Source organism: Emydura macquarii, unplaced genomic scaffold (assembly GCF_026122565.2).
Source record: "Emydura macquarii macquarii isolate MOO-44397 ecotype Brisbane River unplaced genomic scaffold, CSIRO-AGI_Emac_v2 contig_1253, whole genome shotgun sequence".
Classification (NCBI taxonomy): domain Eukaryota; kingdom Metazoa; phylum Chordata; order Testudines; family Chelidae; genus Emydura; species Emydura macquarii.
In genome coordinates this window covers 35,189,141-35,217,124 of record NW_027131390.1, presented here as the reverse complement: position 1 = coordinate 35,217,124, position 27,984 = coordinate 35,189,141, and the positions used below count along the sequence as shown (strand labels likewise).

The window sequence follows — 27,984 nt, the reverse complement described above, 5'->3', positions numbered from 1 at the left end:
AGATTCACATCATTTGAATCATTGTTAAAGTTTTATGCAGGTGGCTTATATTATGATGCCTCTGGCCCCTCAACCCTATATCCTAAGATATGGTAAGGCAGAGTTTCCCCCAGTGGAATCAACGATGGTGGAATCCTGTGTTGAAAAGCCACCCACGCACCATCACCTGACCTTTATTTCCCCCATCCACCTCCAATATACGTTGGCTCAGGGGAATCAGCCACTGCCAGCCACTAAGGTCATCATCACAGGCAGCTGTGTCTCTGCATGTACACATGTCCCCACTCCCTCCCTTGGAAAGGTTTTGGGAAGGGTTGTCAGATGGTTGAGCCACAGAACATTGCTTTTTTAACATGTTTGTCACTTTTCAGCTCTTTCACTTCTCTTCTGAATGCATGGAACCACTTTTATTTGGTTTACAACAAGACATTATAAATCAAACAATTTTTTTTTAAAAAAACTCACTATGTACAACCCTTTCTCCCCGCCCTCCCCACCCGCTCAGTATCTGCAATAGGACCTGTTTTCAATGTATCCGCTGGAATTCTCTCCCTCTGCCCACTCCCCATCTTTAAAGACTACTGTAATTGCTCCCACCCCTCGGTAACCCCTCCCCCATCTCCACAGAAGCGTCTGGCGACTCGTGCACCACCTCATGTGGTTGGCTTTGATATTTGGAACTAGGGGTGAGCTCAGCCTTTGATCTTGAATGGGGGTGACCTCCACTCCAGTCACTTATCCACACCCAGCTCCGGCAAATTGTCAGGATGCAAATGATTGTCCCAGTGTAAAGGAACTGAGATAGCACAGGGTCCAGACCACCTTGTAGGCTACCCATGCTAGCTGCGCTTGAGCTAGACTGTGCAGCCAGGGTAGCGCAAGTGTCGGCTTGGGCTAGCTGCCTGAATACTCACTCAGAGGATCCGGATGGGTAAGTACTCAGGCTGCTAGCCCAAGCTGATGTCCATGCTAGTCTGGCTATACAGCTCTTTTTAGCATGCTAGGTAGAGCACAGCGAATGTGCCTATGTCTACATGAGCTGGCAATCACACCTCCCAACTCTAATGCAGAGCTAGCCTTAGTCCACTCCCTCACCTACCTCCTGACCCCACTGTCTTCCCAAGACTGTGGGTGCTGCAGGTTAGGATTAAGAGGAACGGTACCCAGTCTGTTTGGATCAACAGAGGTCTTCAGTGTCTAGCACTCCCAGTCCCTTCAAATTTATTAGAAATGCACACGTTTACTCATCCCCTCGTTCCTGGTTGCTCAGCTCATAATTTACGATGCTTTCCCAGCAACCTCTTTCTCATCCCATAACTGACTCCAGCTCACCGCTAACGTTTCTGCAACAGCCTTCCCTCTAACCAGTGACCCGTGGTCTGCAGCTCCTGAGGTTTGTCCTATTTTGCCTGATGACGACTATAAGAGGCAAAATCTCTCTTCTCCTCCCCACTCCAACCCCCAGGCCTTTGGAGGAGACCTAGTCAAATAGACCAGTTTGATCAATGACCCAAATGATTCTGTTCCTGGGAAGGATGTGGTGCTGCCCCTGGCTAGAGGAAGTGCCAAGCTTTGGCACTTTCCCCACTTATTTGCAAGACAAAAGCTGCTGGTGCGGTGTCAGATATGTGCGGGTTAGCAAAAAAGCTGGATGCCACTTAAGACCTACAGTCCTGTTTGTTTCATGCACTGTGAACTTATCCTATATACACTATGGGCAGGGTTATGGTCGAAAACATGAATACAAAGGCATATATTTTCCCGTTCTCTGAATAACCAAGGCTTTACAGTCTCCCATGGAATAGCAGGGGCTTGCTACATGGACTCTTGTTTTTCCTCTCTCCTCCAACCTTCAATTCTTATGTCCCTAGGTTGAAGGAGGGGGGAGACAGGTAGGATATAATCCCAAAGTCCCAGTTCCTAAAGGTCCCTGAGTGACAGCCCTACGCCAGCATCAGAAAATGAAACAATTGGGGTAAATCGGCCAGGTTTATCCTGAGAGAATTTCCAATTCTATTTCTCTTCTTTTCCTCCTCCTCTTCCCCCTCTTGGACTTTCTGGGGAAGGACAAGCACTTGTCTTTTCTTTCCTTTAGGTGACCACATGCAACATGGGGCTTCTCTCCTGGATATGCCAGGAAATCGTCGCCAGACACATAATGCAGCGGAGAGCAGTCCTGTCCCGATCTAAGATTAAACTGCCCCATCTAGGGGCCTGGATCATCTTCATCACTGTAGCAAAGAGGCAACATTGGAGGTAAAGCAAGAAGCTTTGTTAAAGAGGAGTAAGGTCTGTTCCTTTCTCTCCCACTGTCCTAATTTCACAAAAACAAAATGGACAGCTGCAGCTGTGACAGATATTGCAACCCCATGCAGTATCTTTGGGGTCCAATGTTTCAAATGAATGGTTTATGTATGTTTGTGTTCTACTCCCTGGGGGAATGCTACTACAGCTCCTCCGGGAACTAAAAAAGAGTGGGAGTTGATATTAAGGCAAATCAACCAGACTGACCACCCTACTCCACAGAGGTACCACCTCTGGGGGAGGCTTACAAATACTAGTTCAGGACTTTTGGGTAAATAGCCTGAGTTTAAACTGACTCAGGGCCTTTGTGGTGGATCTAAGATGGATGAACTTGTAACCACGTGGAAAACCCATTTGTGGGTTCTGAAGGACTAGGATCCACCAGAGCCTTAGGTTGGAGTTTGGGTGATCTCTGAGAAGCTTTTTAGCATGTGTGTGGATTCTTTTATTGTTTCTAATGTGTTTTCTCATAATGCTTTCACCATAAAAATAAATGTGCTTGCTTAAATGGAGCTGAGTGGTAACTCATGACTGTGAGCCAGGCCCTGCTCATCACCCCCAGAGAGAAGGCAAAATGCAAGTGCTGACAGATGGTTTACTGGGAATATCACAGTATAAATTAGGGATTGTGCAACCTTAAAACCCCCAGTCAGGAGGGAGTAAGACAGTGCCCAGGAGAGGTGAAGGCTGGGAGCCTGAAGCCTAAAGTGGACACCCTTGATGCGCCGTGGAGAGGAATACCAGTGCAGACACCCTGAAATTGCGACATGAATGGTGACAGCATGGGTGTGATCCATGGCAGTGTGTATTGCCATAAGAGCCAACAGCATTGAAAACAAGCACTATAGAGGGGGAAAACTGACAATCTTTTCAGGAAAAGAGTAGCAAAAAGAGAGCCAGGGGAAAATGAGTTATGGACCACTGAAGAAACAGCAGCTGTTGAATTTGTATGAGTGGCAAGATTTGTCTGCTGCTGAGCCCAAGACAGCAGAGACGGGATTGGGGTAGCAGCCATGAAAAGTTAGTGTTGCTTTCCCACCATATTGCCAACGGAACTTGCCTCACGTTTACTTTTCTATAGGCACAGATCGCCCTTTTCCTGCGCTTTTATGGGAGCTTCAAACCTGTGAATCGTAAGCGCGTTGTACACAGATTTAAGGCTTTTCCCCCTATGTACAGCTGCCTTTGAAATATCTTTCTGGAATCACCATTCCCCTATAGTAGCACAGTGATTCATCTCCTTTGCTAAACAGCTGTGAGTGGAAAGAGTGGAGGTACATCTTTTACCCCAGAAGGCGTTGTTTGGAGGGTCCTCAGGCATTTATACCCCTCCCCCATCCAATATAAAAAGAGAGAGCTCTAATTCTCAGTTGACTTACAGGGCTCTTTTGTTCCCCAACAGTCTATCCTGTCACCAGAAATTATGAGGCAGTCCCAGGACAGTGTGAAAAGCCCTGACCACACACTCTTTGGCAAGATTATAGTGTAGAACCAAGAAGTCCGGATGTCTAGAAATACTAAGACTAAGACTCTATGAAGCAAACCTGACCTAATAACGACAGGTCAGAAACATTCCAAGAAAGAAAACTAGGACAACTCCTGGTAAGAAAGAGAACCCAGCAGACAGAGACCCCAGCCAGTAACAAAGGAGGCTGGATCAAACACTCAGATGGCTGCATCACCAGTGACCATGGCTTAACCCCTGACTGCTGGCGTCTCTGAATGAAACAATGGCACTCTGGGTTCAATCCCTGATTGAAGCCTCGAATAGTAAATACAGGAGTTGGCGTTCACGCTCCAGCAGCAAAAGGCCCTGGATAGTAAATATGGGGCTTGGAATCAGTCAATAGCTGGTAGAGGCCCCAGTCATTTTGGGGATCAATGCCCAGATGGCAAATAAGCTAGGTAGTAGTTCCATCCTCCACGTGTAGCCAAGTGTCTACCATTGCTGGGCATCAGAATTGGCTGATCAATCAAAATAGCTAGTCCCTGAGGCCTGGGCTCTGCCAGCCAATGATGCTTTTCCCATCCCTGCAGAGCTAATAAACTTAGCTTCTGAATAGTACTCCACAGCATCATCTCCTCTATAACTTGGCCCTTTTCCTTTGTTCCTTATCTACTATTTGAAGGCTTCCTGTGCTGTAGCTGCCTTTTATTTATTTTGGTCACACTTCATATTAAGGATCCATTTATACAGGATTAATAAGCAGGAATTGGATGGTTTAATAAATGGCCAATCAATTGTTATAGACATTTACAAAAATCCAGCACATCAATAGGTAGCATATAACCATAGCTTAAAACCGCCTATAATATCTTCTGATGTGCTCGTAACTATCTATAACACGTACCACTCATGTCAGGAACATGCTATATTACTATTAAATGCTTTTAACCCTTTTTAAACCATAAATAAATGAAAACTTAGTATAAAATGTGACTTACTTTCTTGCCTGCCACATTAGTGTAACCCCACACTTACCATATGGACACGGCTCACCTGTGCAATTCTAATGCTTTGCTCATGCTTCATTCATACCCCAGACCCTTCTCTCATGCTCTGCCCTATGGGAAAGTGGTTGCACTAAACTCCCATCTGCACTACAAATGCAACAGGGATGGGGAAACCCGCTTACTACTGCATTGTTCTTTGACATGAATTAAGCATGGATCTTGTTTTGCAGCATAGTTGGAAACATGAGCACAAATTAAGAATTGCGGAGGCAAGGTATGTGTGCATGTGCAAATGTAATAGTGCAAGAGAGATACATTGGTGACAGCTGAGATGGATGGATCCTCTATTGGTATGCCTAGGATCCTATTAGTAGAAAATGTCTAAGACACGTTGCTCATATAAAAATAACAATACTTATTACTCATATGGGACCAGATCCTGCATGCACCCATGTCAATGGCAAATTCTCCTTGCCTTCAGTGGTGCCAGATCAGGTCGATCATGCTTTACATTTTCAAAGCACTGTACAGACATAAATTAGTAACTAAATCAATATACAATAGGTGCATGTGGCATTGGGGATATGGAGCATCTACTGGTCTCAGAAGCTCTTAGCTTTCCTAGCCAATGGGAACCAAGGATGGAGCAGGAGAAAGGAAGAGAATGCTAGAGAGACAATAAACAGGACATTTCCACTAACAGCAACGTGTGCCTATATCACCTCCAATGTATAAGAAGAAGGTTCTCCATGACTGCTCCATGTATGGCAGGCATGCTGGAGAATGATCCTAGCGTTGAAGTTTTGCACTTGTGAATTTATTTTTTTCATGGCTTTTATTGGCATGCAATTGTACGGGAAATAGCCGAGGCCAACATTTTCCAAAGTGGCCTGTGATTCTGGGAGCCAAAAATGGAGGTACTGGAAATCACTGGCTGCTTTGGGAAACGCTGGCTTTAACATCCCAGGCCAAGTTACTTTCATGTACCATTAACAGATGCTAATGGTTGGAGGTCGCTGTGAACCTAGGACTTCCACGAGCACCAAAAGGAGCAGTGTTTCCATTTTAACCTCCTGCCTACCCAGTCTTCAGAGACCACAGCCTTCCCTGCCCTAGCTCAGCAGAACTCTGACATTTAGTTAGTTACACCTGCTGCAGGAAAGGAGGTGCCGCATTCCCTCCTATGCGCTAGCTGCGTTAATGGGTATGCAACAAGGCCTGGCTTAAGAAGTGTGTGTTGGCCCACTCCTTGCTTCTAATGCTTTTAGGAAAGGGGCTAGCTACTACCCTCCACCCAGAAGTCTAGAAACTCAAAAACCACATGGAAGTGGTCTGAAGTCATCTAGGGGCCTGGGGTCCAGAAGGTTGTGCACAGAGAGCAGGCGGAGGAGGAAAAGGCTGAGGTTTTAGACTCCTAAGATTCGTTCTCTCCCAAAACTCAGCACACCCGGATGGAAGGTGGGACATGTTAGGAACACCCATCTCTGTGCCTCTCATTACAGGGCTGACTCAAGCTTAGTCAACAGTAGATCAGATGCTGACTCCAGACAGCGGCGCATGTTTCTTGGCCACGCTTAGCCGCCCCCCACCATCTTAGTGAGTATATATTTGTGTGGTTTACAGTACCTCACTGCGTGACCATCCCAGGCTGGGAACCCTTCCCCATCATTTCCTGAAGTTGTAATACGCACACGAAACCCTGCTATTCCTCCAGAAACACTGCCGGTTAAACATGACCTGTGTCCTCCTCCTACAAAAAACATTACAAAACCCCCCTCCCTTCCCCCCCGAAAACATGCACGCGCGCGCGCGCACACACACACACACGCTCACATGCTCACACCGGAAAAAACAGCTTGCAAAGTCCTGAAGGTGGAAAAAGGCAACTTGCAAATGTGCCTTTGTTTTTGATATGCACCCTCCCGCCCCACCCCCCCTCCCTAGATCTCCCCCTCCCCACCCCCAAGTAATTCCCCATGTCCTCCCCCAACTGATCCAAAATAAATATTCTTTTTGTTTGTTTGTTTAAAAGATTATTTTACACCTGTAAGCAAGAGACAGAGAGAGAAAGAAAAGAAAGGTCATGCAGTGTGAGAATGAAACTCCCCAGTCTCAGTGAATCCAGATGGGAATAAATGAGAAGGAGCTAAAAGTGAAAGTGGGTGAAAGATTAAAAAAATAATATCAAGAAGAAAAAAAAAAGATGAGACTTCAGTGGCAAAATGGAAGTGTGGGCAGCGCATTAGTGAGCACATTCAAAGATAGCTTATTCCCTCACTTTCATTACATCTTTTTTTTTTTCTTCTTTTTAAAAACTTTTCTGTGTTTTTGATTTTGGGTTTTTTGTTTGATTTTTTTTTTTTTTTTTACAATGGTGACGTTCTTCGGAACAAAACCGAAATCGAGACGAGGCCAACCCTCCTGAAACCTGAGACCCATCCCCGACTCCCCGCCCCATGCTCCGTGTTTCTAATGTGCTGAAAAGAGAAGAGTAAGCTGAGAATAAACCCAACAACCAAAGGAGGAAATGATAATAAGAGTAAAGAGTAAACCCAAACCAAAAAGACCACAGCGCTCCTGTGTTGTCATTGTCTGAGTGTCTGTCCCTATCGCTCCTGGAGGCCGCAGGCATCAATTTACATAGTACAACCAGTAAATGAGGTTGAAGAATCCAAAGGTGATTGGAAAAATGATCCGTGACCACTTGTCAATGGTGCTGACATCCGTCAGGTCCGGGATTTTGAGCTTCAGCTTAGAGGACCGCCGGCGGAGGCGGCAGTTGGCACGGTTGCGAGCAGCAGCGTGATGGGTCAGCGGGACATGGCGGTCTAAGGTGGGGTGGTGGCCAAAGCCATCCCGAGAGGCCAGCTGCTTGCGGAACTGGATTCCTGAGCCTTCGAAGGACATGACAGAGTTTCGAGAGTCGCCGACGCTGCTCATCATGTCCGTGGCCAGCAGTTCGTTGTTCATCTCCAGGGTGCTGAGGAGGATGTTGCCATAGGGGTCAACCTGGAATGGGGAAGAGAGAGGAAGACAGCGGGTGATACTCTGAGAAGAGCACACTGGGGGCCAGATTCATCCCTGGCCTCACTCCACGGGCTGCGTAACAACAGGGGCCCTGCTTGGGTCATCTAAGGAGACTGAACGTTGGAGCCTTCAGATCTAAAAGCAAGGGACGTGACTGCTGTAGCTGAAGAATAAACTCCATCATCTTAAAGGCAGTGTCAGACTCTTAAAGCTCTGTACACGGCTCCACCACAAGAGGGGGACAAAGTGCCAGTCCGGTGGCGTTGGGTAGACCTGTAACACACCCTCATCCTCTCAGAAGAGAATGGACCTAATGGCAGGGTGGAGGGTGAGGACCGAATGAGCACTCTAGCCTCAGGGGTGTTTGGTCCTCGTGGGCATCCCTTTGTGGAGGGTATATTCTTTAGCCTAGTCAATAGTGAACAAGGGGATTGGTTCAACCATCACCAAGAAGAGAACTGCACCTTCAGGGTGCCCCTGGACTGAATGAACGTGAAGAATTGGACTTCTCCTGCTAGAAGCTAGGAAGGGGACAAACCTGCTCCCTCACCCTCTTATCCTCATATCGGTGCCGCTCATTGTTAGCCTTGCTGAGCCGCTCACTCTGCTTCTTCTGCTGGCGAGGGCCTCGCCCAAAGAAAATGTAATTGACAAAGGCGTATTCCAGGAGTGCCAGGAACACAAAGACGAAGCAGCCCATGAGATAGACGTCGATGGCCTTGACGTACGGGATCTTTGGGAGGGTCTCCCGCAGATGCGTGTTGATGGTGGTCATCGTGAGCACCGTGGTGACCCCTGCAAAGAGAGGGCGCGTGCTCTGTTACCAAGATGGGGTGCCTCACAGCATGGCGCTTGCTCACTCTCACCTTCATCTGAGCAATGTGGGGAAAGGGGTAGGGGGAGTCCTGGCAGTAGGGAGATTGCTCCCGGACACTCCAGCGCCATTCTCTCCCAGCAGGTGCGGCCGCAGAGAGGGATAAGTGGATGGCTGAGAGAGAGATGCTAGCTGTTCTGATCCCCACCTGCCAACAGGAGTCACTGTAGGAAAGAGGTCAGGAGCCAGGGGGGCAGTAAGAGGAGGGTACAAACTGTGGGCTTTACCAAGGGGTTCTATATCAACTCCCCCTGGTTCTCCTCTCTATGCTCTCTTCTCTGACTCTAAGGTCTCCCTTCTTCTACCTGGCCCCCTGACTCCACTCCTTCCTCGCCAGCTACCTCACTAATTCCCTCCCTTTCCTTTCACCCTCCCCAGCTCAGTCCCTCCCCTTCAAGCGCACTCGTGTTTGGTCCCACTGCTCTTGAAGTAAACGTCCCTCAGACCAATAACCGCCTTGTCTTCCTTGCCCTCTCTGCCTCCAGAACCCTGAAGCGTCCTGTTTATTCTCACAGCTTTGACTACCTCTCATCCAGTTCCTTCCTCCACCTCTTCCACTCTGTCTTCCCCACTCTCCACTCTCCTGTCTGCTTTGAACAAGGTCGCAGACAGCCTTCTCACAGCTACGTTTAAAAGGCTCTCCTTGCCCTGTCTGAGGCCTTTGCAGCAGCGAAGCACTCTACCCCCCTTAGCTTTCTCTTCTCTCTTGGCTTTCACGGCTCTGCTCTCCATGTACCTTGCTGATCACTCTGTCAGTGTCTCTTCTAATGATCTTCAACCTCCTCTCCTGGCTGTTGGCAATCCCTACGATCCTGTCCTCTGCTCTCTCATTCTCATTTTCTCTGTGACCTTAACTGTGTCTGTGGTTTCAACTACATTCTCTGCAACGGTGGCTCTCAGCCCTGAGCCTGCCTCTCTATCCCCGACCTCTGCCCCTTTCTCTGATCTCAGATCCTTAGCTCCCTTTCTGATGTTTCCTCCTGAGCGTCCAGCTGCCACCCCAACCTCATAACTGTCTTTTCTCTATCTCCATTTCACTGTCCTTCCTATCACCAACCCAGTCACACTGGACACTTTTCTCTCCTATTCCCCCATATCCAGTCTCTCGCTTTGCCCTATATAACAGTGTCACCCAAGTCCACCCTTTCCTCATTGCTAAAGTTCTTGTCTGTGCACTGGTTACCTCTTGCCTTTATTACTGCAACCTTCTTTCACCTGGCCTGCCAGCTCCCCACCCCCGAGTCTGCCTAATCACCACTGCTGAAGTCATTTTTCCTCTCCCATTGCTCTGTCCACACCATCTCCCTATTGGCTCCATGTCTTCTACTCCAGCAAATTCAAGCACCCTGTCCTCAGCTGAAAGATCCAGCCTATATCTCTGCTCTGCAAAACCTCTAGCCCTGCTTTCACTCCTTGCACTGATCTCAGTTCCCTCACCTTATTGTTCCTTCTGTATCCTTCTCTCCTTTGAACCTTGCTGCACGCCCCTATTCTAGTGCACCAATCACCCTCACCGCCTCCTTCCAAACCCACCTCTCCAACCAACTCCACCTCCTTCCTCCTGATTAAATGTCCTCACCTCTTCCCTCACTCAGGCTCTGATTCACAAAAGCCTCCTTATTCAGAACAACCCTTACGCAAGTGCTTAATGTTAAGCATCTGCTTAATTGTTTTCCTAAATCGAGGCCCTAAACTTGTTCTCCCAGATTTGTCTTGTATTATTTAGAATGTGAGCTCTTCAGGGCAGGAAACTTCTTTATTTGTGGTTGTAAAGTAGCATGGGAATTTGTAACACTGCATACATTCCCTCTCCCCCCATAGTCATTCATTCATCATCATTATTACGGTCTGTCCATCCATTCACAGTGCCTATCCTTCCACCTATCCTATCGAACGCTTTTATCCACCCACCAGTCAATCAACAGACATGCGCACACACACACAAACACACACACCCCCCGAGGGAAAGTAATGCCATCTAAGTGGTAACATGATTATGTCAGGGGAGCCTTGTTCATTTAAACCCCTGTTTTAGAGTCTAATTTGATGCCACTGAAGTTCATGGCAAAGGACCCACTGATTTAAATGGAGTGGAATCAGGCTCCTAAGCCACAGATCTATCTAAGGGGAAAAATGCTTCTTTGAGCTGAAAATTCCATTGCTTTGTTCTCAGAAAAATTGTGAGTTTATCTTGCAAAGTCCGTCGGTGTCTGTTTGGCTTGTTTTGTGTGCTACTTGAACCGAGAACAGGTGGTTTTCATACACTAAAAATATTCAGGTGTTTTTATGTACTGGGGTAACTCCTCAAGAGCTGAATTGAGAAACTTCAGATTAGCCATGGACTCAGTCCTCCGGCAACAAGTCTCTTTGACCGATCTGAAGAAATGACTTCAAACAATAAGCAGCTTCCAGGTGCTTTGAAAACAGCTTCATGAACATGCGCGCTGTACGAGCTTCCACTAAGGGCTCCGTAAGAGTCCTCCTTCTTCCCTTGCACAGGTTTGGTTACCTGCATTGCTGGATCATGCAAAGAAAGTGAGCAGCTGCAGCTGGGCACACAGGCAGGGACTGGGCATGCCAGGGTGGGCAGGGGATGAAGATTGAACTCCATCCTCTGCAATGTTCTGACCAGCACAGCTGAGCCCTCCTAGCGTGGGAAGTAAGGTGCACCAGGAAAAGAGCCAGCAGAGTTTATTTCTGCCCAGCAGTGAGAAAGTAGCAAGCCCTGATCTGTAATTCAGAGACTCGCTACTTTCAAAACACCTACAACCTCTGCTTGGGGCAGCAGAGCCAAGCACTGCCCTTGATTAGGGGTGGTGGAAGGTGCCACTTCACCCGTAGTATGTTTTCAAGCAGAAGACCAGCAGGCCTCTATGTGGAGATCGCCTCATGGATTGCCTCACAGGACATTGATTCCAGTGATTATGTGTGTCACCTATGCATTTGTTTGTATGTCTGTTTGACTGCCACATCGCACGCAGCTGATCACTCCAATAGTTGCAGATGTGGTGTCCCAGATACCACAAGCACAGAGGTCTGTGCACCTGGAGCTCTGCACATTTGAACTGTATCTCATGAGATCGTGTTGTGGTATGTTCAGTTTAGACTCTCTTGGGAGATAACAAAAGGCACAATGAGTATTTATTCCGCGGTGTGATCTATCACTCTTTTAACCACTTTGTTCTCCTTTTCTTTTTCAAACAATCCCAGCCCACTGCCCTCCCCAAAGGAATCCCTTGTTGAGTGTAGAGTGAAAAGGGACCTACCCAGTGCCACCCGGGCAGCAGAGGCATCATAATTGATCCAGAAGGAGACCCAGGACAGGATGGTGATGAGGATGGAAGGCATGTAAGTCTGGAGGATGAAATAACCGATGTTCCTCTTGATCCGGAAACTCAGGGATAAGCGGAGATAAGAGCCTGCCAATAAGATATCAAAAGGACCTGTCATTTGGCAGAAGGACTAGGGCCTCAGGTGTGATAAGGGGGCAGGAACAGGAATGGGAATCAACTGAGTAATCACTCATCTCTCTGCATCTTTAGAAGCAGTGCTGGTGGGGAGCAAGGGAGGTAGTCCCTCTAGTCTGCCTCTCCAATGATGGCATAGACTTATCTTCAGGAAGAGCCTCTTTGGAGCCTGGTCAATTAGGTCCACTGCCTTGGATCTTTAACCACCATGAGTGGTAAGGAGCTTATGCTTTCTGAGCATTAAATGGGAACAGATTCTCCCATAAGCAGCTGGAGAAGACAGAGGATCTCCTCTGCTAGACCCCATGTTCTGACTCTTAAAAAGAAAATCTACTCCTAAATACCTGAAAGCAGTGTGTGAGGCTGGGAAAACTCAGGCCTGTCCCAACCACAAGTTTCCTGGTCAGCCTCACTGCTCAGATAAAACTCCCAGTTTCATGTGCAAAGTCCTCCACAAAATGCACGTGCCATTGAGAATTGTATGTTCCCTGTGCAGTTACCATAAAGGTGTGTGAAAATTGGGCAAATGCAAATAGCTAACTGTGCAAATCTGTAGTCATTTGTTTAAACTTACTGCAACTGCCTGCTTAACCTCTTAAATAAACTAATGGTATTAATAATAATATGCAATTGTAGATGTCTTCCATCTTATGCAAGCTCATCACATTACAGGACCGTAGTGAGAACTCACCTTTCTGTAACACTCCCCTTTGCTATGGAGCTGAAAATCCAAGTGGTCACCCTGCCTCACCAAGTATCTTAACAGCCGGGAAAAGGGATGATGTGTTATGGACAAAGGGACCCTCAAGGCTGGCAGCCAACTTAACTGGGAAGGCAATCTGTTTTCATGGTTAGGGCACTGGACTGGGAAGAAAGAGACCTAGGCTTTGTTCTCAGCTCTCCTGTTTGTGTAACCTTGGATAAGTCACTTCACCTCTCATTGCCTTTGTTCCCCTCCCACTCTTTGTTGGTCTTATACTGTAGGCTCTTGGGGGCAGAGACTGTCTCTCACCATGTGTTTGCACAGTGCCACGCTCAGTGAGGCACCTAGCATGGTTGAAGCCTCTAGGCAATACTGTAATAATACCAACTGGTGATCTTGGCAATGGTCTCATTTAATTTAGAAGATCTTAACAGCCAATGTTTGTGGTTTGTTTTTCTGCAGTGGACACATACTAGATAAAAAGAAAGCTGTCACCAAAATCCCATCACAGCAAATTTTCCAGCTGGCAACAAATAAACTATCAGATGTGCAGTCTCGCCAGCTCCTTTCCCTGTGACATGCAGGCAGGTTTGCTTCTTGTTCATAGGTTGCATGCCTCTTTTTATGGAAATGTTCTTCTTATTATTATTATGTTTATTGGAGCTTCAAGAGCCACTTGGAATCACATGGAAAGAGTGGTAAAGGTGTAAAACTACCAATAAGGCCCTGTTTGAGGGAAGTCAGCATTTTGGCCTGGCAATCTTGAGGGTATCTGTAAAAAATGACACCATTCACCTCTTCCTGTCTGAGGGCAGGGATCTGAAAAAGCAGGGTTGATAGGAATGGAAGAAAGACCAATTTTCCAAAGGGGATCTACAAGATTAGAACCCAGGTCCTCAAACAGTCCAGGCAACTGCTTCCACATCTAAATTAGAGAAACAGCTGTATTGACTTTTGCTAAGAGAATCCTTTATATGTTCCCAAAGCCCCTTTGCACTAAACCCCACCTGTGGTGAAGACCACTTCTCTGGTGACCAGTCTCTGCTCAATGATGGTGAACTGGGGCAGCTCCAGCATCTCCATCCCCGTAACGGCCGAGTCGTTTCCTTGCCAGAAGAACACAATGTCATCAACTGTGTAGCCATCTGTGGAGTGAGGAAGCACAGTGTACTCAGAGTTAATGAGTCCTGGCAATCAGCACCTCCGTCTTCATGAAGACTTATCCCATGGGACCCAAATGGAGTCCATTTATCAGTGCACAGCAGGTATATCCCCTCTCTTGAGGCATCTTTGCTCCTTAGCCCAGCTTGGTAGAACAGCTACCTGGAGAAAAGAACAAATGGCCAAGACTCCTTATGAAGACTTAGAAGTGGAAGTTGAAGATAGGATCTGACCCCTAAAGACTGTCATGTGGCTGCTTAATGCACAATATGCACAGCTTTTCCTTGGTGAACTATCTCAGGGGGAGATCACAATGGTTTTTTTTTGTTTTTTTGTTTTTTTGGGGGGGGGGGGGAGGGAGCATGGAAATGGTGCCTGTTTACAGAATATAAGAGCAACAAGGTGGTGGATTATGAACAGCAGCAAAAAAACCCCAAAAAACCCCCCACATTTGGGCGTTTCCTTTCCAGACTGTCAACGCCCAGGTCAAAATGTGAGCCTGGAATAGCTTGACGGAGTCTCTTTGAGAGGTGAATGCCTTTATTAAGTAGCCATTTAGAAGAGCTTTAGTGGGAGGGAGGGGCTGGCTGGCTGGCTCTGGGGGATAATAATGAAGTCTTTCACTTCAGCATAACTGGTTTAAATGCAAGTCTGGTCTGTAATGACCTAAAGCAAATCCCCCTTTGGGTTTGGTCCTGCACAGTAGCTATGTGGAAATTTGCATGTATAATCACCAGGGAACAAATGCTGAGCAGGACTGGGTGTGCAGGGGAGCCCAATCCCGGAATTAATGAGAGCACTGCAGAGCAGCTGCCAAACTACTGCTGTCGAGCAGCAGGAGTGAGGCCAACAAGGGAAGCATGCAGCTAAGTGGCTCATTGGCATAACGATCACACACCCTTGCCTGGCCTGTTTTTAACTTGCACCCTTGAGAGTAAATATGCAATTATTTCTCATTGCAGAAGGCTTCGCCCAGTGCTTTAACCTTACGTGCATTTGTGAATAGCCTCTGTACATAACACAGCACATCAGCCCTGCACAGCGTGCAAGTACTTGCAGCATCAAGGCATTTTGCAAGTCCATGTGGAACAGATTGGTGGCTCTAAGTGGGAAGGTGTCCGCAACACATAGCCACCATCACAACAAGGCACCGATTATTGGTAGCGTCCACAGAGAGGCCAAGAATTAAATGGACCATGGAGATCTCTCAGGCCCTAGAGGAGCACAGTCCCTCCATAACAGAGCTGAGGCAAATGATGGAGCCAGGACAGCTTGCACTGTCTCTGTACCAGCCCTGTAGATAAACAGCGAGTCACTCTGCTTTAGACATCCCCCCCAAAAATCCCCAAACACTGGACCACATCCACAGTTGGTTAAATCGGCATAGCTCCACTCATTTCTTTAGAGCAAATCCAATTTCCACCTGCTGAGAATCTGGCCCATTCAAACTCACTGGTGACCTCTTGCTTTTGTGTGTTGGAATAGGAGTGTCTGTTGAACCCATTATTTCCTCTTTAGGGAGGAGGAGATCTGCACCACAGTTGAGTTGTAGCTGAGCCAGGGCAAATCCTGTCTGTCACCCAGGGCGGGTGTAAAACTGCCATTGACTAAATGACAGAGTCAGGCCATAAGCCCACATAGAGTCATAGTGTTTGCAGCCAAACCAGACCATTAGATCATCTAGTCCAAGATCCTATATATCACAGGCCATTAAATTCCATCCGTTTTCCCCTGTATTAAGCCCAGGACTTTGTGTTTGTTTGACTGAAGCATCTCTTCCAGAAAGGCAGCCAGTTTTGATTTGAATACCTCAAGAAATGGAGAATCCACCACTTCCCTTGAGAGTGTCTTCCAATGGTTAATTATCCTCACTGTTAAAAAACTGGGCTTACTTTCTAAATTGAATTTGTCTGGCTTCAGCTTCCGGACATTGGTTCTTGTTCTGCCTTTCTCCATTAAGTTAAAGAGGCCTTTAGTTCCCAGTATTTTCTCCTCGTCAAGATACTTATAATACCATAATCAAGCCAGCTCTTAATCTTCTAAGCTAAACAGATCAAGCTCTTTAAGTATCTCTCTGTAAGGCATTTTCTCGAGCTCCTACATCATTTCTGTGACTCTTTTCTGCATCCTCTCCACTTGAATAGTGGATACCAGACACAAATGCAGTATTCTAGTATCAGTCTCACCAATATCATGTAGAGGTAAAAAATTTCCTCCCTACTCACTCACTATCCTCCGTTCATATATCCAAAGATCACATTAGCCCTTTTTGCCACAGCGTTGCACTGGGAGCTGGTATTCAGTTGCTTTCCCACTATGACCGTCCAAGCCTTTCCAGAGTCACTGCTTTCTGTAGGTCTGGCCTGCATTCCTTGTTCTTAGATGCATAACTATGCATTTGGCTGGATTAATACGCATGTTGTTTGTTGGGCCCAGTTTACCAAGCGACCCACATCGCTCTGTATGACTGCCTTGTCCTTCTCATTATTTACCATCCTGACACACTGTGTCATCCACAAATTTTAGCAGTAGTTTTTCTATTTCCTCCAAGATCATTGACGAAAATGTTGAATAGTGTTGGGCGTAGTACTGATCCCTGTGGAACTCTACTAGAAATCCTTTCATTCAGTGATGATTACCCATTGACAACTACTTTTTGAGATCCGTCAGTTAGCCAGTTTTTATTTATTTAACGTGTTGTCTATTGACATTGCATAGTGCTATTTTTTTTTAAATCAGAATGTCACATGGTACTAAGCCAAATGCCTTACAAAAGTCTAAGTATATTACAGCTACAGAGTTGCTTTTAACAACCAAACTTGCAATCTGCTCAAAGAATGAAATCAGGTTTGTTTGACAAGACTTATTTTCCATGAAACCATGTGACATGCATTAGTTCTAGTCCTATTTTTAATTCTTTATTGGTTGAATCCCATATCAGCTTTTTCATTACTTTGCCCAGGGTGGATGTCAGACTATCTGGCGGATAGTTACAAAGAGGTCACCCCACTTGCCTTTCTTGAATATTGGCACAGCAGTCAGGAGGGGCACGTGCAGAAGAAGCTACATTTCAGGATGCAAGCTCTCAGCTCACAAGGTTATGAAAATGCAGCCTCATCTCTTTATGACAACCTCTACTGTGGTTCTTATAGGACATCCATCCCCTCATCCAGCTTGATCTTCCCACACCACTGGGTACTAATCATCTAGGTATATCTCACTCAGGGTTTACTTAGACAAACAGTTAGAGTGCAGCAAGCTGGGGGTAAATCTAACGTGCACTAACTGTCCATGTGGTCCCTGCTGCCCTGATCTGAATGTTCCATGGTAGACTTGGATCTTACTCCCAAAAGCGGGGTAGGTAAATGCATACTAGGAAACGTCTTGTGCATGGCATCAGGTCCACGTGGACAGTTGCAGGCTACTGTGGGGTTAGATTTACCTTCTGCAGACTAACTATTCGTCTAGACAAGCCCTTAATCATTTCCCTGCCATTGCAGAGGCCTCAGGCATTGGTGCACCTCTGTCCCTCCTGTTCTCTGCTGTGACACACAACACGTTAGTCCCCTCAGGGCTCTGATACTTTGGCCTAATTCTGGTTGTTGGTTTGGTATGAAGATGGCTGAGTGGTGTTCAGGGGCCTGCGACATACTGGAGGTCAGACTAGATGATCTACAGGTCTCTTCTGGCCTCATGACTCTGCATAGACCTATACTATCACGGCCCTTGTTGTTTAGAGCAGAAGAGAGGCACTAAAGGTGCTGCAGGTGCTGATGGGATTCACGGCAGAACTACTGAACTGGCTCCCATGCCCAAAAGAGTCCTTGGAGCAATACACTGCAGAGATGTACCATGTACCACGACACTGCTGCTCAGTGCCATTAGTTCAAGCCTCCTTACTCCCTTGTATCTGAGCCCTGGGTCATTGGTGGATTCATATAATCAGCATCACACTATTTGTGCCCCAAATTTGACCTATCTTGCAGTTAAAGGTGATGTGGTGGAGGAGAATGTTTTCTGGAGTCTAACAGTCCACAGCTGTTTCATAAATCCATAACCCTGTCACCGTGAAAGGGGTGTTTTAGTGTTTTTTTAAAACCATTATTTAGGTAGGACCTGGGCAAAAAAACCTAAACAAACAATGTTACTATTCCAAAGCTGTGCTGCTGACACCACTGGCAATGCTGGCACGCCAACGAGAAAAGAAACCAAATGGAGCCGTGCTAATTTCAGACGCGCCAAATACGTAAAAGCAAAAGCATTAGGGAAATAAACTCTCCTCTGCATGGGTCTTATACATTCTGCAAGGAAACATAGCTCTGACGCTAACAAATTGGTGTGAGAGCATCCCATTAAAAAGACAAGCACAAGATGAGGAGCGTGTGCAATTCTCTGCCTTCTGTTTTCTTGGTTCTACTGTAAACTATGCTCAATATACTAAGAGGTGCCAGCTATGACACGTCATTACTGCTTCCATCCGGACCTCATTTACATTCCATTATCTAACCATGCTAAGCGCTGCAATTTGCAGTTCATCCTAACCAAATCAAAACCATTCCTGAAACTTGGGCTGCCCGACACGTGAAGCATTATGAAAGTGACATGGACATTTCAGAGTGAGGACATAGTGGGAACATCCCTAACAAAGACGGCAAAACTCCAGATGCTCCATCGCCACTACTGAGAGAGCTGTTGCTTTGGGACCGTTCCTGTAGGATACTGTGATGCATTTTCATCTCTCCCCTCCTGCAAATATTCAGGAAACCAGAAAATGCTGCTGGTGCTAATGGCAGCTTCTCAAACCCTGGCTACAGTGAGTAAGATTTTCCATCTCACCCTGTTGCGGGTGCCTTGGGATCCTCTTTCCTCACTCTCCATTGCTGAGGGTTCACCTGAGTGGCTCCCACTCTTCACAAAGGAGACAGAGGCCAGGACAGACTCCTCCCTACTCCCCAGCCCAGCCACAACAGAGAGGAATGGGTTTGGAAGTCCGGAGCAGAGGGCACGCACTGCACCAGTGGGGAGAGGGAGAACAATGGCAGATCCCCAGCAGCAAGCCGTGGAAAACAATACAGACTGGAAGGGGAAATAACATGCAGGGACCCGTTGCTTTCCCTCCTCTTATGATATGTGCAATGCTTCCTAGGGAAGGCAGCGGGAGGCACGAGGCATACGCACAGCTCTCAATTTCTAGCGTGCAGTTCTGCTGGTCCAGAGGGTATCTCCTCAGATCCATCATGCAAGCAGCTGTGGTGGTGATTCTGAAAAGGAAAGAAAAAAATATGAAAGGAAGACATGAAAGTCAGACAGCACAGGGGCCACTGTTTCTATGGTAACCAGGGAGAGACGTTGTGGGGAGGAAGGAGTGTGGGGAGGGGGAACTGAATGAATCTCACCCTCAACTGCATGGCTTAAATCTTTCGTGACTCACGTCTGCCAGACTGCATCTTTATTAAACGGGGGGAGGCATGGGGGGGGGTATTGCTGTGTTCTCTTTGTACATACATGAGAGAGAGAGACAAAGAAACAGAGTGGGCAGGGCTATCGAAATGAAGGAGAAAGAGAGACATTTCTGTTTGTGAAAGAGAGAACGCGAGGACACCCTTGCATATGATAGAGAAAATGTGTGTTGATTAAATTGCTCTGCAATGGGGCATAAGGAAGAATAATTTATCTGATTATGTATCTATTCATCCAGTCAGCCAGCCTCTCCCAGTCACCATGACATCTATCTATCACCACCCGTACCCCTCCATCTAATCTGTCTTTCTGTCATTGAATCTGATTATCCAAATCCCACTTCTCTGAACCTTCCTTTCTAATGAATTGCATGTCTCCTTGTCTATCAAACCCCAATTATGTGAACATACTGGGCACAGCACAATGGGTTGGATTGTCATAGATGGGGTGTGTGTGTTCACACACACATGAACACACACCTCACACTGATCTGATGTGGGAGGGGGATCGTGAGTGCATGGATAGCACTGTACACTGGAATGGCTGTGCACATTTGTATGCTGTGTGTGTGGAGGGGGTGACTGTCGGTGTTAATGTGGAGACTTGTGCCTTTACGTTTGTGAGGGAGTGGGGCTGCATGTGTCGTGTGTGAAAGCAAGAGAGCAGCAGGTGAAAGAAAGAGATGAGGGTGTTCACTTGGCTGCACTCTCTTTGCAAGTGGATGTCGTGCACTTTGGATAGCAGGGGTCAGCGGAGGGGGGGATAGAGCAAATCAGCATCTAGTTAACCAGCCTGCCTACGCAGCACTGTCCTCATAGTACACTGCCCCTCACCTGAGTGCCCAATCTCCTTTGAATGCAATCTCCTTTCTGTGCAGCATGTGTGTGTGTAGCTGGAGGTTAGAGGGGAAGGGTTGGTCCCCCTGCACGCCATTCAATTAACCATCCGGAAGACATTAATCAAGCAACACATTTTTTAGGATGTAGGCATAACCAGTGAACTGTGAACAGGGAAGCTTTGTTATTTTCTGAGCCCTGTGGCCTAGGAGATGGAGAGAGAGAGAGAAAGAAAGGGTGATAAAGAATGGAGGAGTTAGACTCTAAGAGAGTCAGAGAGAATGAGTTTCGGATCAAGCAAATGAATCAATGAGGAAGAAAGAAAAAGAGATAGAAAGCAAGGGTCCGGGGGGAGGGCAGGGTACATAGAGATAAAGGGGGGGGGGGGGGCAGAGAAAAGAAATGGAGAAACAACACTCAATTGAGCCAGAGATGCACTCAGAGGGAGAGCGCGCATCACTGAGCAGCTGTCTCTTTAAGAAATCTTGCGTGCTAAATTTATCTCTCTGCTGTCTGTGAAGACTGTTTGTAGGAGATGAAGCCTTGAGGAGAGCCTTTGCCACTGCCTGCCATGCTATAAATAGATCTGGAGAGAGGGAGGGAATTTATATATATCCTCACTTGGTCTAGATACAACATTGCAACTGCCCTTTGTCAGAGGAAGGGGCCAGGGTGGGAAGGGAAAATGAACACTTTAATCTGAATGCTGGATATGGCAGAGGGGGGAAATGATCTGCCTAAAATGGATCACCAATGACTCTGTATTTCATTTATTGCTTTAACAACATTCAAGCTTTGCACCTCCAACAGGAGAGCTGGAAAGGCAATGTCCTGTCCCTTCTCATCAGTCCTGCTAAGGTCAGGAGTCAGCACAGAGGGGCAGAGATGAGATTTCCATGGGGTAGGAAGACAGCCCGCAGAATCAGCACAGCAGCGAATGCAGGCGCGTGCCAGGACCGAAGAGTCACAAATGTGTCTGACTCATCCCCTATGCTGCACATTGCATATACTGTACATATAATGCCACACCTGTGGGGAAACAGCATCTACAAATGCATTCTCCTGTTTTCCCTAACATGCGAGATGCAAAAATGTCTTAAATGAAAATTTTCCACCCCATTTGTGGGACCCTGTGGGCTAAAACCTTCCCAGAGTGTCTGTCCTAACTGTGCTGAACCAAGGATGATTAGAGGAAGGCTGCCCTGATTTTCAAGTGACCCTCTGGTCTCACAACAGGACTTTGCCATCACCTGCAGTGCTGGCTTCAGATCCAGAACACGACACGGTGCGCTGTAGATGTGACACTCCAAAAGCCAATTCCACTCCAGGCATGAATCTGGATTTCAGTGGGTTTGCTCCACTTGACAGCAGCGAACTAAGAGCAGGGGATGGCTCCATGCATGTTGGAGCAAATAATGCCACCAGTTAGGGATGATCACTCTTGTGCAATAAACAGAATCAAGATTAGATTGGCCCCAGAGAATCAAATGAATTGCCCCTCATCTCCTCCAAATTAGACTACAACCCCCTGGCTGGCCAGCAGTGTGTGCCAGGCATGCTGGTTACATGATGCTCAGCTGCTGCCTGCCCCCTTCAATGTTGTGATGTTACCCAAGGGATCGAGTGGGAGCATGTAGAGGGATGAGCCTGCCCCAGCAGCTGGTAGTGATCCTGCTGCTTTCTGAACAGTCGTGTGCTGGGATCCCCTCTGTCTGTACCCACTGGAGTCCAAGAGTTCTGCCTTACTCCTCTCCTGGATTGAAATGAGCAATGTCACAGGGAGAAAGGTGAGCGCCCATACCAGCTGCCTTCATGTCTCAGATACGGCATGGATGAGACTGGCTACGTGCCCTCCGCCGCCCACAGACAATGCAAGCATCTGGTTGAACTCCACCCCTTGAAGTGTGTTTATGCTCCTAAGGTGTGATCCAATGCCCATTTAAATCAACAGGAGCCTTGCTGTTGACTTCAGTAGGCTCTGGCGGCCCAGGGTATCTGCCTACGTGGCTACATCAGTAGCCCATTTGGCTCAACCTTCCATTTTGCCTGCTCTACTGTGTGGCACGTTCAAGGCATAGGAAGGCTAAGATGGCTCGTTGGCAGTGTCTGAAAGCCAAACCATCTACCAGCTTGCCGGTGGCCTATGTGACAGGAGCTGGTGAGACCCAGTCCAGCAAGTGCCTACATCACAAAAACCAGAGGCGTCCAGATCATCCAGAGCAGGGCTGGGGCACGTCAGTGAAGATTGTGCTCTGCCACTGACCACGATGTGCCTGCTCTGTGCATAAAGCAGGCTAGTCTTCAAGGCAGTCACCTATCAAATGGTCTATGGCATATCCATTGGGCAGGGGTAACAGAGCCACCTGGGAGGATAGCTAGAAAGATCTGTTTATTATATAACAAGGACTGTTGGATGGCTGACCTTTCTTAGGAGAGTGATCAAGGAAAAGGAGGAGTAAGGAGGAGGAAACGAGGAGAGGGGAAAGAGAGCTGAGAGGGAGAGCAATGATAGGGGAGGATGGAGGAGAGGCGAGACAACCAAGCGGATGGTAAAGGACAGGAAGCAGTTGAGGGAAGAGGAGACAGAAAACAGGAGGGGGATCCAGAGAGGGGCAGGAGATGGGAGAGGGATGGCAGGAGAGGTTACAAGACAGAAAGCCGAGGAGGAGTGGAGTCTCGCCCTGTGAGAAAGGAGGTGAAGAGAGAGAGAACAAACCAGGCCACAGTAAACCTTACAGACAGAGTGCACTGCCTCCAGGAGAAAAGAAAAAGGGAGAGAATGGTGGGGGGAGGGGGAGAAAGGATAGAGGGAACAAAAGGGAAGGATGTCACATTCTCTTTGACATTAGAATCAGGCATTGGAATGCTGCCCAATTGTATCTTTTAATTATTATTGTAATTCAAAATGTGTGTGGGGTGAGCCCGCTTTGATGGGAATTCACAGAGACATTGCCCGTCACAGGGAGGGACTCGTGAGCGCCTTGCACGTAGTAGTCAGTGCAATGGCCTGACTTCATGGCCTCCCACTGACCACAAATGCTGGCTAGCCCCTGCTGCTCAGACACAATCACCTGTACTACCCTCACCCTCCTCCACTCCTTGAAATCACAACCCCTTCTCCCCCTCCCACATCCCTCTCAAACAGGATTCTGCCCTTCCATGTGACTCATTTCTGCTCAGCTCTGTCAGGCAGAAGAGGTCACACAGAGCTGCTATTTCTCTGCATTGCTGGTGACAGGATGCTTTTCATTTGATGGGAGATGGAGGCTAGGAAAACTCTGGAAATCTTTTTAAAGGAGGAATCTAGCCCAGGGATACACAGAGCACTGTGGATAAAAGTCTATGGCTGGTGCATGTGTCTCCGCTGTCTTCTAGTGGATGGAAACAGAGCTGACTGTGTGTCATAGACACCATACTGCTGGCAGTTAATGGGGATTCTCCTTCTGCAGCTGTAGTAGAGGCCTTTGCCACAAAAAAGCTCTGAGTAGTTGTGAAATGCCAGGTTGTGACAGCAGTGAAGTTCCTCGCTGGCTCCTGCTTTGTTACAACATGAGCTGACTGCAGGCTGCAACTGAAGCTTGAACCAAACTTTCTGGGAGCACCCACTTAAGCAAATAATGAGAAGATGACATTATCGTTGCCACTTCTGGGCAGCAGAAGAGAGAGGCTGTTCTCTCACTATAAGCTGCCAGGCACTCATCTCCCACTGAATTCAGAGAAACTCAGTTTATTCCTGGCAATGGTAAAGGGACCCTGTTCTCATGACGTGTGCCGCCTGATCAGAGGTCTGGACACAGATGTGAAAAGCATCTGAACTACTGGGAAACGCCAAATGGAACCATGAAGGGTGTTTCCATCACGGACATAAGCTGCGAATTGTTCAGCTGTGTGTGTGTGCGAGGTGGAGCGTGAAGAGCCAATTCAACCTCCTAGTCCCTCTACTTCTGCTTATCATCATGAGTTGAGAGGGACTGGGTGGATTTACCCTGCCTCACCTTGCTAGTAGCTCTGCCAGGACTCCTGAATCTTAACGTGTCTCATGCTAGGGGCCCCCTCTCCCACAAGAATCCGTCTTTTGCCCCTGCCTAAGTGTTCCAGCTCAGACAGACACAATACTAGCCATTTTGTTTCCTTCTCTGATCCTCCTCATTGCTGTTTATTTATTAATGGCTTCTTCTGTCTTATGTAGAGTGATTACATAAGATCACAGACACGGAGGGAAAGAGCTCAAAGCTGCTATTAAAAACCTGCCATATTCAAGTCTTTGCCTGTGCTGGGCCCAAGTTGAGAAGCCTGTTGATCAGTTCCAGCATCCGTGGGCACCTGGTCCTGACAACATCTCAGTCTGCTTTTGGGTTTGGATTTCCCTTCATCCTGTTTTCTCCCAGTTGTCTGCCTCACTTGTTATCCCTGTGCCTTCTGCTCCTGCTTTGATGACAGCATCTCCCTCTATTGAACTTCTCCATTCAATTCATTCAAGCCCTTTTTGGCCTTTCACCATCAGTTTGCCCTTGGTCCCTGCATCAAAGGGGTCAGGGGAAAAACACTCATCATCTGGCCCAGTAACGTGGCAAATCACTTCATCAAAACTTTCATTGCCTTCAAAAGAAGTAGCAGCAGACTCAATGTGGTGTGGGTGCGGGTTTGCGTGCGTGAGTGCGGGCGGGGGGCAGGGATTTCCCTCCTTTGATATCTTCCCAAGCACAGTGAGGTCCGTCTCTCTCCTCCTAAGTTTTCCTCATCGCTGCAAAACCAGACACTGTGACACCATGACCTGTGCCTTATCTTCAGAAAGTCCTTCTCTGGAACTCAGCATAGTTGTGAATGAGAAAGGGCTACACCTACAGTTGCCAGTTCCTGCATGTGAGTGGAGATTGAACCAGCTATTGGCTGGCTGATTTATTTCAGTTCATGAAGTACCTAGGCACTGGTACAAACCCTAACACACACACTCTCTCGCTCACACAGTCAATACCAAGAAAAAATCATTTTTGTCCTGTTACCTACTGACAACAACTTTTTGGATTTAAATTCTCCTGAGAAGCCAAAAAAGACAAAGTCCATGAAGGCAAAGACTCCACAAGTGAAGGAAAGTTAGCAGGGGCAAGCTCAGAACTGAAACAGCGCAGGGTCAGCGAGACATGAGGAGACAACCCCACAACTCTGAGCAGCACTGAGTTAGCCTCACAGGGTATGTTTACATTGGGTGTGAACTTCCCATCCCAGGGAGACTCTGAGCTAGCAAGCTAAAAATAGCAGGGTGGACTTTGTGGTTCCAGTGGGGACTCGGGTTAGCCAACCCACCTCAAAACCAGGAGCTCGGGTGGGCTGCCACTGAGCCACAATCTCCACACTGCTATTTTTAGCACACTGGCTCGAGACCTGCTACCATGAGTCTGTTTGTCCAGCCTGGGAGGCTTGCTCCTCACTGCAGTGTAGACGTAAACATTATTAGTTTAATGGGACTTAAAGAGCCAAAATTGCTAATTGCTCAGTGAGAAAAACCTCAAACCTTTAACCTTTCAAAATCTCTCAGAAAAATATGCTGGCCAACCTCGCTTTCTGCCTGGTGGTGAATACCACTTCTGACGGCCCCAAGCGGTTTACAAATCTCTGGGTGAATACTGCTCCTCCCTTACTAGGGAGTACAGTAAGTTAACACAAGCTGCTATTCATGGCTGGAGTGCACAGTCCTAAACTGTCTCCAGTCACATAGTTGAATGAGTTTGTTTCCTGCTCAGCCTTTTTGTTCCATTACTAAGTCACCACATGACTAGCAACCACTTCTCAGGATTGAGAGATATTGCAGGGGTCTAGAAAGGGGGTGACGCAGGTCAGGATTGAGGTGAGTTGACAAAATTGTTGTGGGGAGGGAGGCAGGGTTTAAATCTTCAGGGTTCAAAAGATTTAGACTGAAGTCTACTGACAGGACTGTGCGGTGGCTGGGACTGGAACAGCACAGGGCCAAATGTAAGGATTACGGAGCATTATCAGAGCTACTGTATATGTTGGAAATTGGCTTATATAGAACTGGCCTGCACCATGCCTGGCACGATACAGATGCTAATCAGCACTCATGGCTTGATTAAACATCTATTTTGCTTATGATATCTTTCTGGTATCTCTCACTCTTTCCCTGGGGCAACCAAAGTTTACCCAATGGCTCTTGAACCCCCAAGGGCAAAGGTCTTTTTCACAGTGGCTAAAAAAGGTTCTGACATTTGCAGAAGATCTGCTCCTCTTTAGTCATTCCAGCCAAGTTATTTTGGCTTTTCCCTTTTTCCTGGAATCATAATCAGTAGAGAGGTCTCCGCCATGCCTCTTTCTGCATCACAACTTCCCAGACTCCTCATCCTGGAGCTTTGGGTTACCCTCCCTATATATTTGCACTTTTTCCTCTAATTTGAATCAGGTCTGTTATTTCCTGCCCTGGATTCCCAGCATCACAGAATTTCTCCCCCTCGTTACTGTTTGCAACTCCCTCCCAATTTAGCATCATCTGTGCATTTCGTTACACTGCTTCTTACGTCATCTTCTAAATAATTGACACAGGTATTAAAGATCGGTCCCAATGCTGAACCTTGTGGCACCCCCACAGATCACCTCTCCTGACTCAATACGTTGCCTTTTAGAGGTCCCATTTGTTTATGGTCCTCCGACCAGCTCTCAATCCAAGCCAATATGAATTAGTTGTGGAGTAAGCTTTTATCAGATGTTGTGTATCAAACACTTCCCCAAGATGAAGCTAGATCACATCTGCTGCATTCCTCATCCACTTATCTGCTAATTCTATCAAAAACAAGCATATGTGCTTCTCTCTGACAGCGGGACTGTCACAATAGAGCAAAGGGGAAGAAGAAAAAGGCCTCATTTGCTCATGAAAACAAATTACTCAGAGCTTGATCTCGTTCTCATTGACGTTAACAGCAAAGCTCCCATTGACTTCAGTGGGGCACAACTGGACCCTGGGGGCTCCCATCCTGCAAGGTGCTGAGCTTCTGGCCCTGATCCAGCAAAGCACGTAGGCATGTGCTGTAACTTTCTGAACTCCCACTCCTGCGTTTTAAGATATTTGTTTCTGAATTGCATCCCAGCCCCAGGCCAGCCTTCCTGCACCTTCTGTTGTAACCCGCCATGAAGTCAGACTTCTATATTTCTGACATCATGGTCTGTGGCAAAGAAAATGACTGAGATGTCACAACAGGAAGGTGTACCTTCGCTGCAAGATCAACTGGAAAGAGAGAATGGGACTGGAAGGAAGGTGGCACGTGAAAAAGCAAAAACAGAGCTTTGGTACCAAGCAGAAAAGGCCAGGAAAGGCTATGAAAAATTAGAAGCAAAAATCACCTTGGTTAGCACTGTGTATAGATTTTCTCCACTATGAAAGCTCTGTTTTCAGAGAAACCCTCCAAATGGACCAACTCCAACAGATCCAGCTCCAAAATGCAGAAAGGACCTGATGTTCAGAAGAACTCTCCAATTTTGCTCCTGTGTTTTTGCAGATCTAAATAACTGCCAGCATATTTTATAGCACTTCAATATTTAGCTACCCAATTGCTCCAGCCGTTCAGGTGTCTACAGTGATACTGAATGTGCTAGAAATTATTTGTTGCTGCAAAATTGCACCTTGCAGTTATTGGTGTCAGCAAAAACACAGGTGCAGAATCAAAAGCTGTGATAAGGCCCCTTAGAAAATGT

At 47.1% G+C, this 27,984-nt stretch overlaps 1 protein-coding gene across 3 annotated transcripts in view; it reads right to left on the bottom strand.

Moving 5' to 3' along the window:
* Positions 1–6,783: 6,783 nt before the first annotated feature.
* The window catches only part of GABRQ (gamma-aminobutyric acid type A receptor subunit theta), an 84,319-nt gene continuing 63,118 nt past the window's right edge, over positions 6,784–27,984 (bottom strand). For 2 of the 3 annotated variants that reach the window (XM_067549772.1, XM_067549773.1), the window contains 5 exons: positions 19,169–19,251; positions 13,837–13,974; positions 11,926–12,078; positions 8,336–8,580; positions 6,784–7,767 (listed from right to left, as the gene is read on the bottom strand). In XM_067549772.1, coding sequence (XP_067405873.1) covers positions 7,390–7,767; positions 8,336–8,580; positions 11,926–12,078; positions 13,837–13,974; positions 19,169–19,251 — 997 coding nt within the window. In that variant the 3' untranslated portion in view covers positions 6,784–7,389. Of the gene's footprint in view, positions 7,768–8,323; positions 8,581–11,925; positions 12,079–13,836; positions 13,975–19,168; positions 19,252–27,984 lie in introns of all 3 variants that reach the window. The other variant, XM_067549771.1, reaches the window with a different exon arrangement.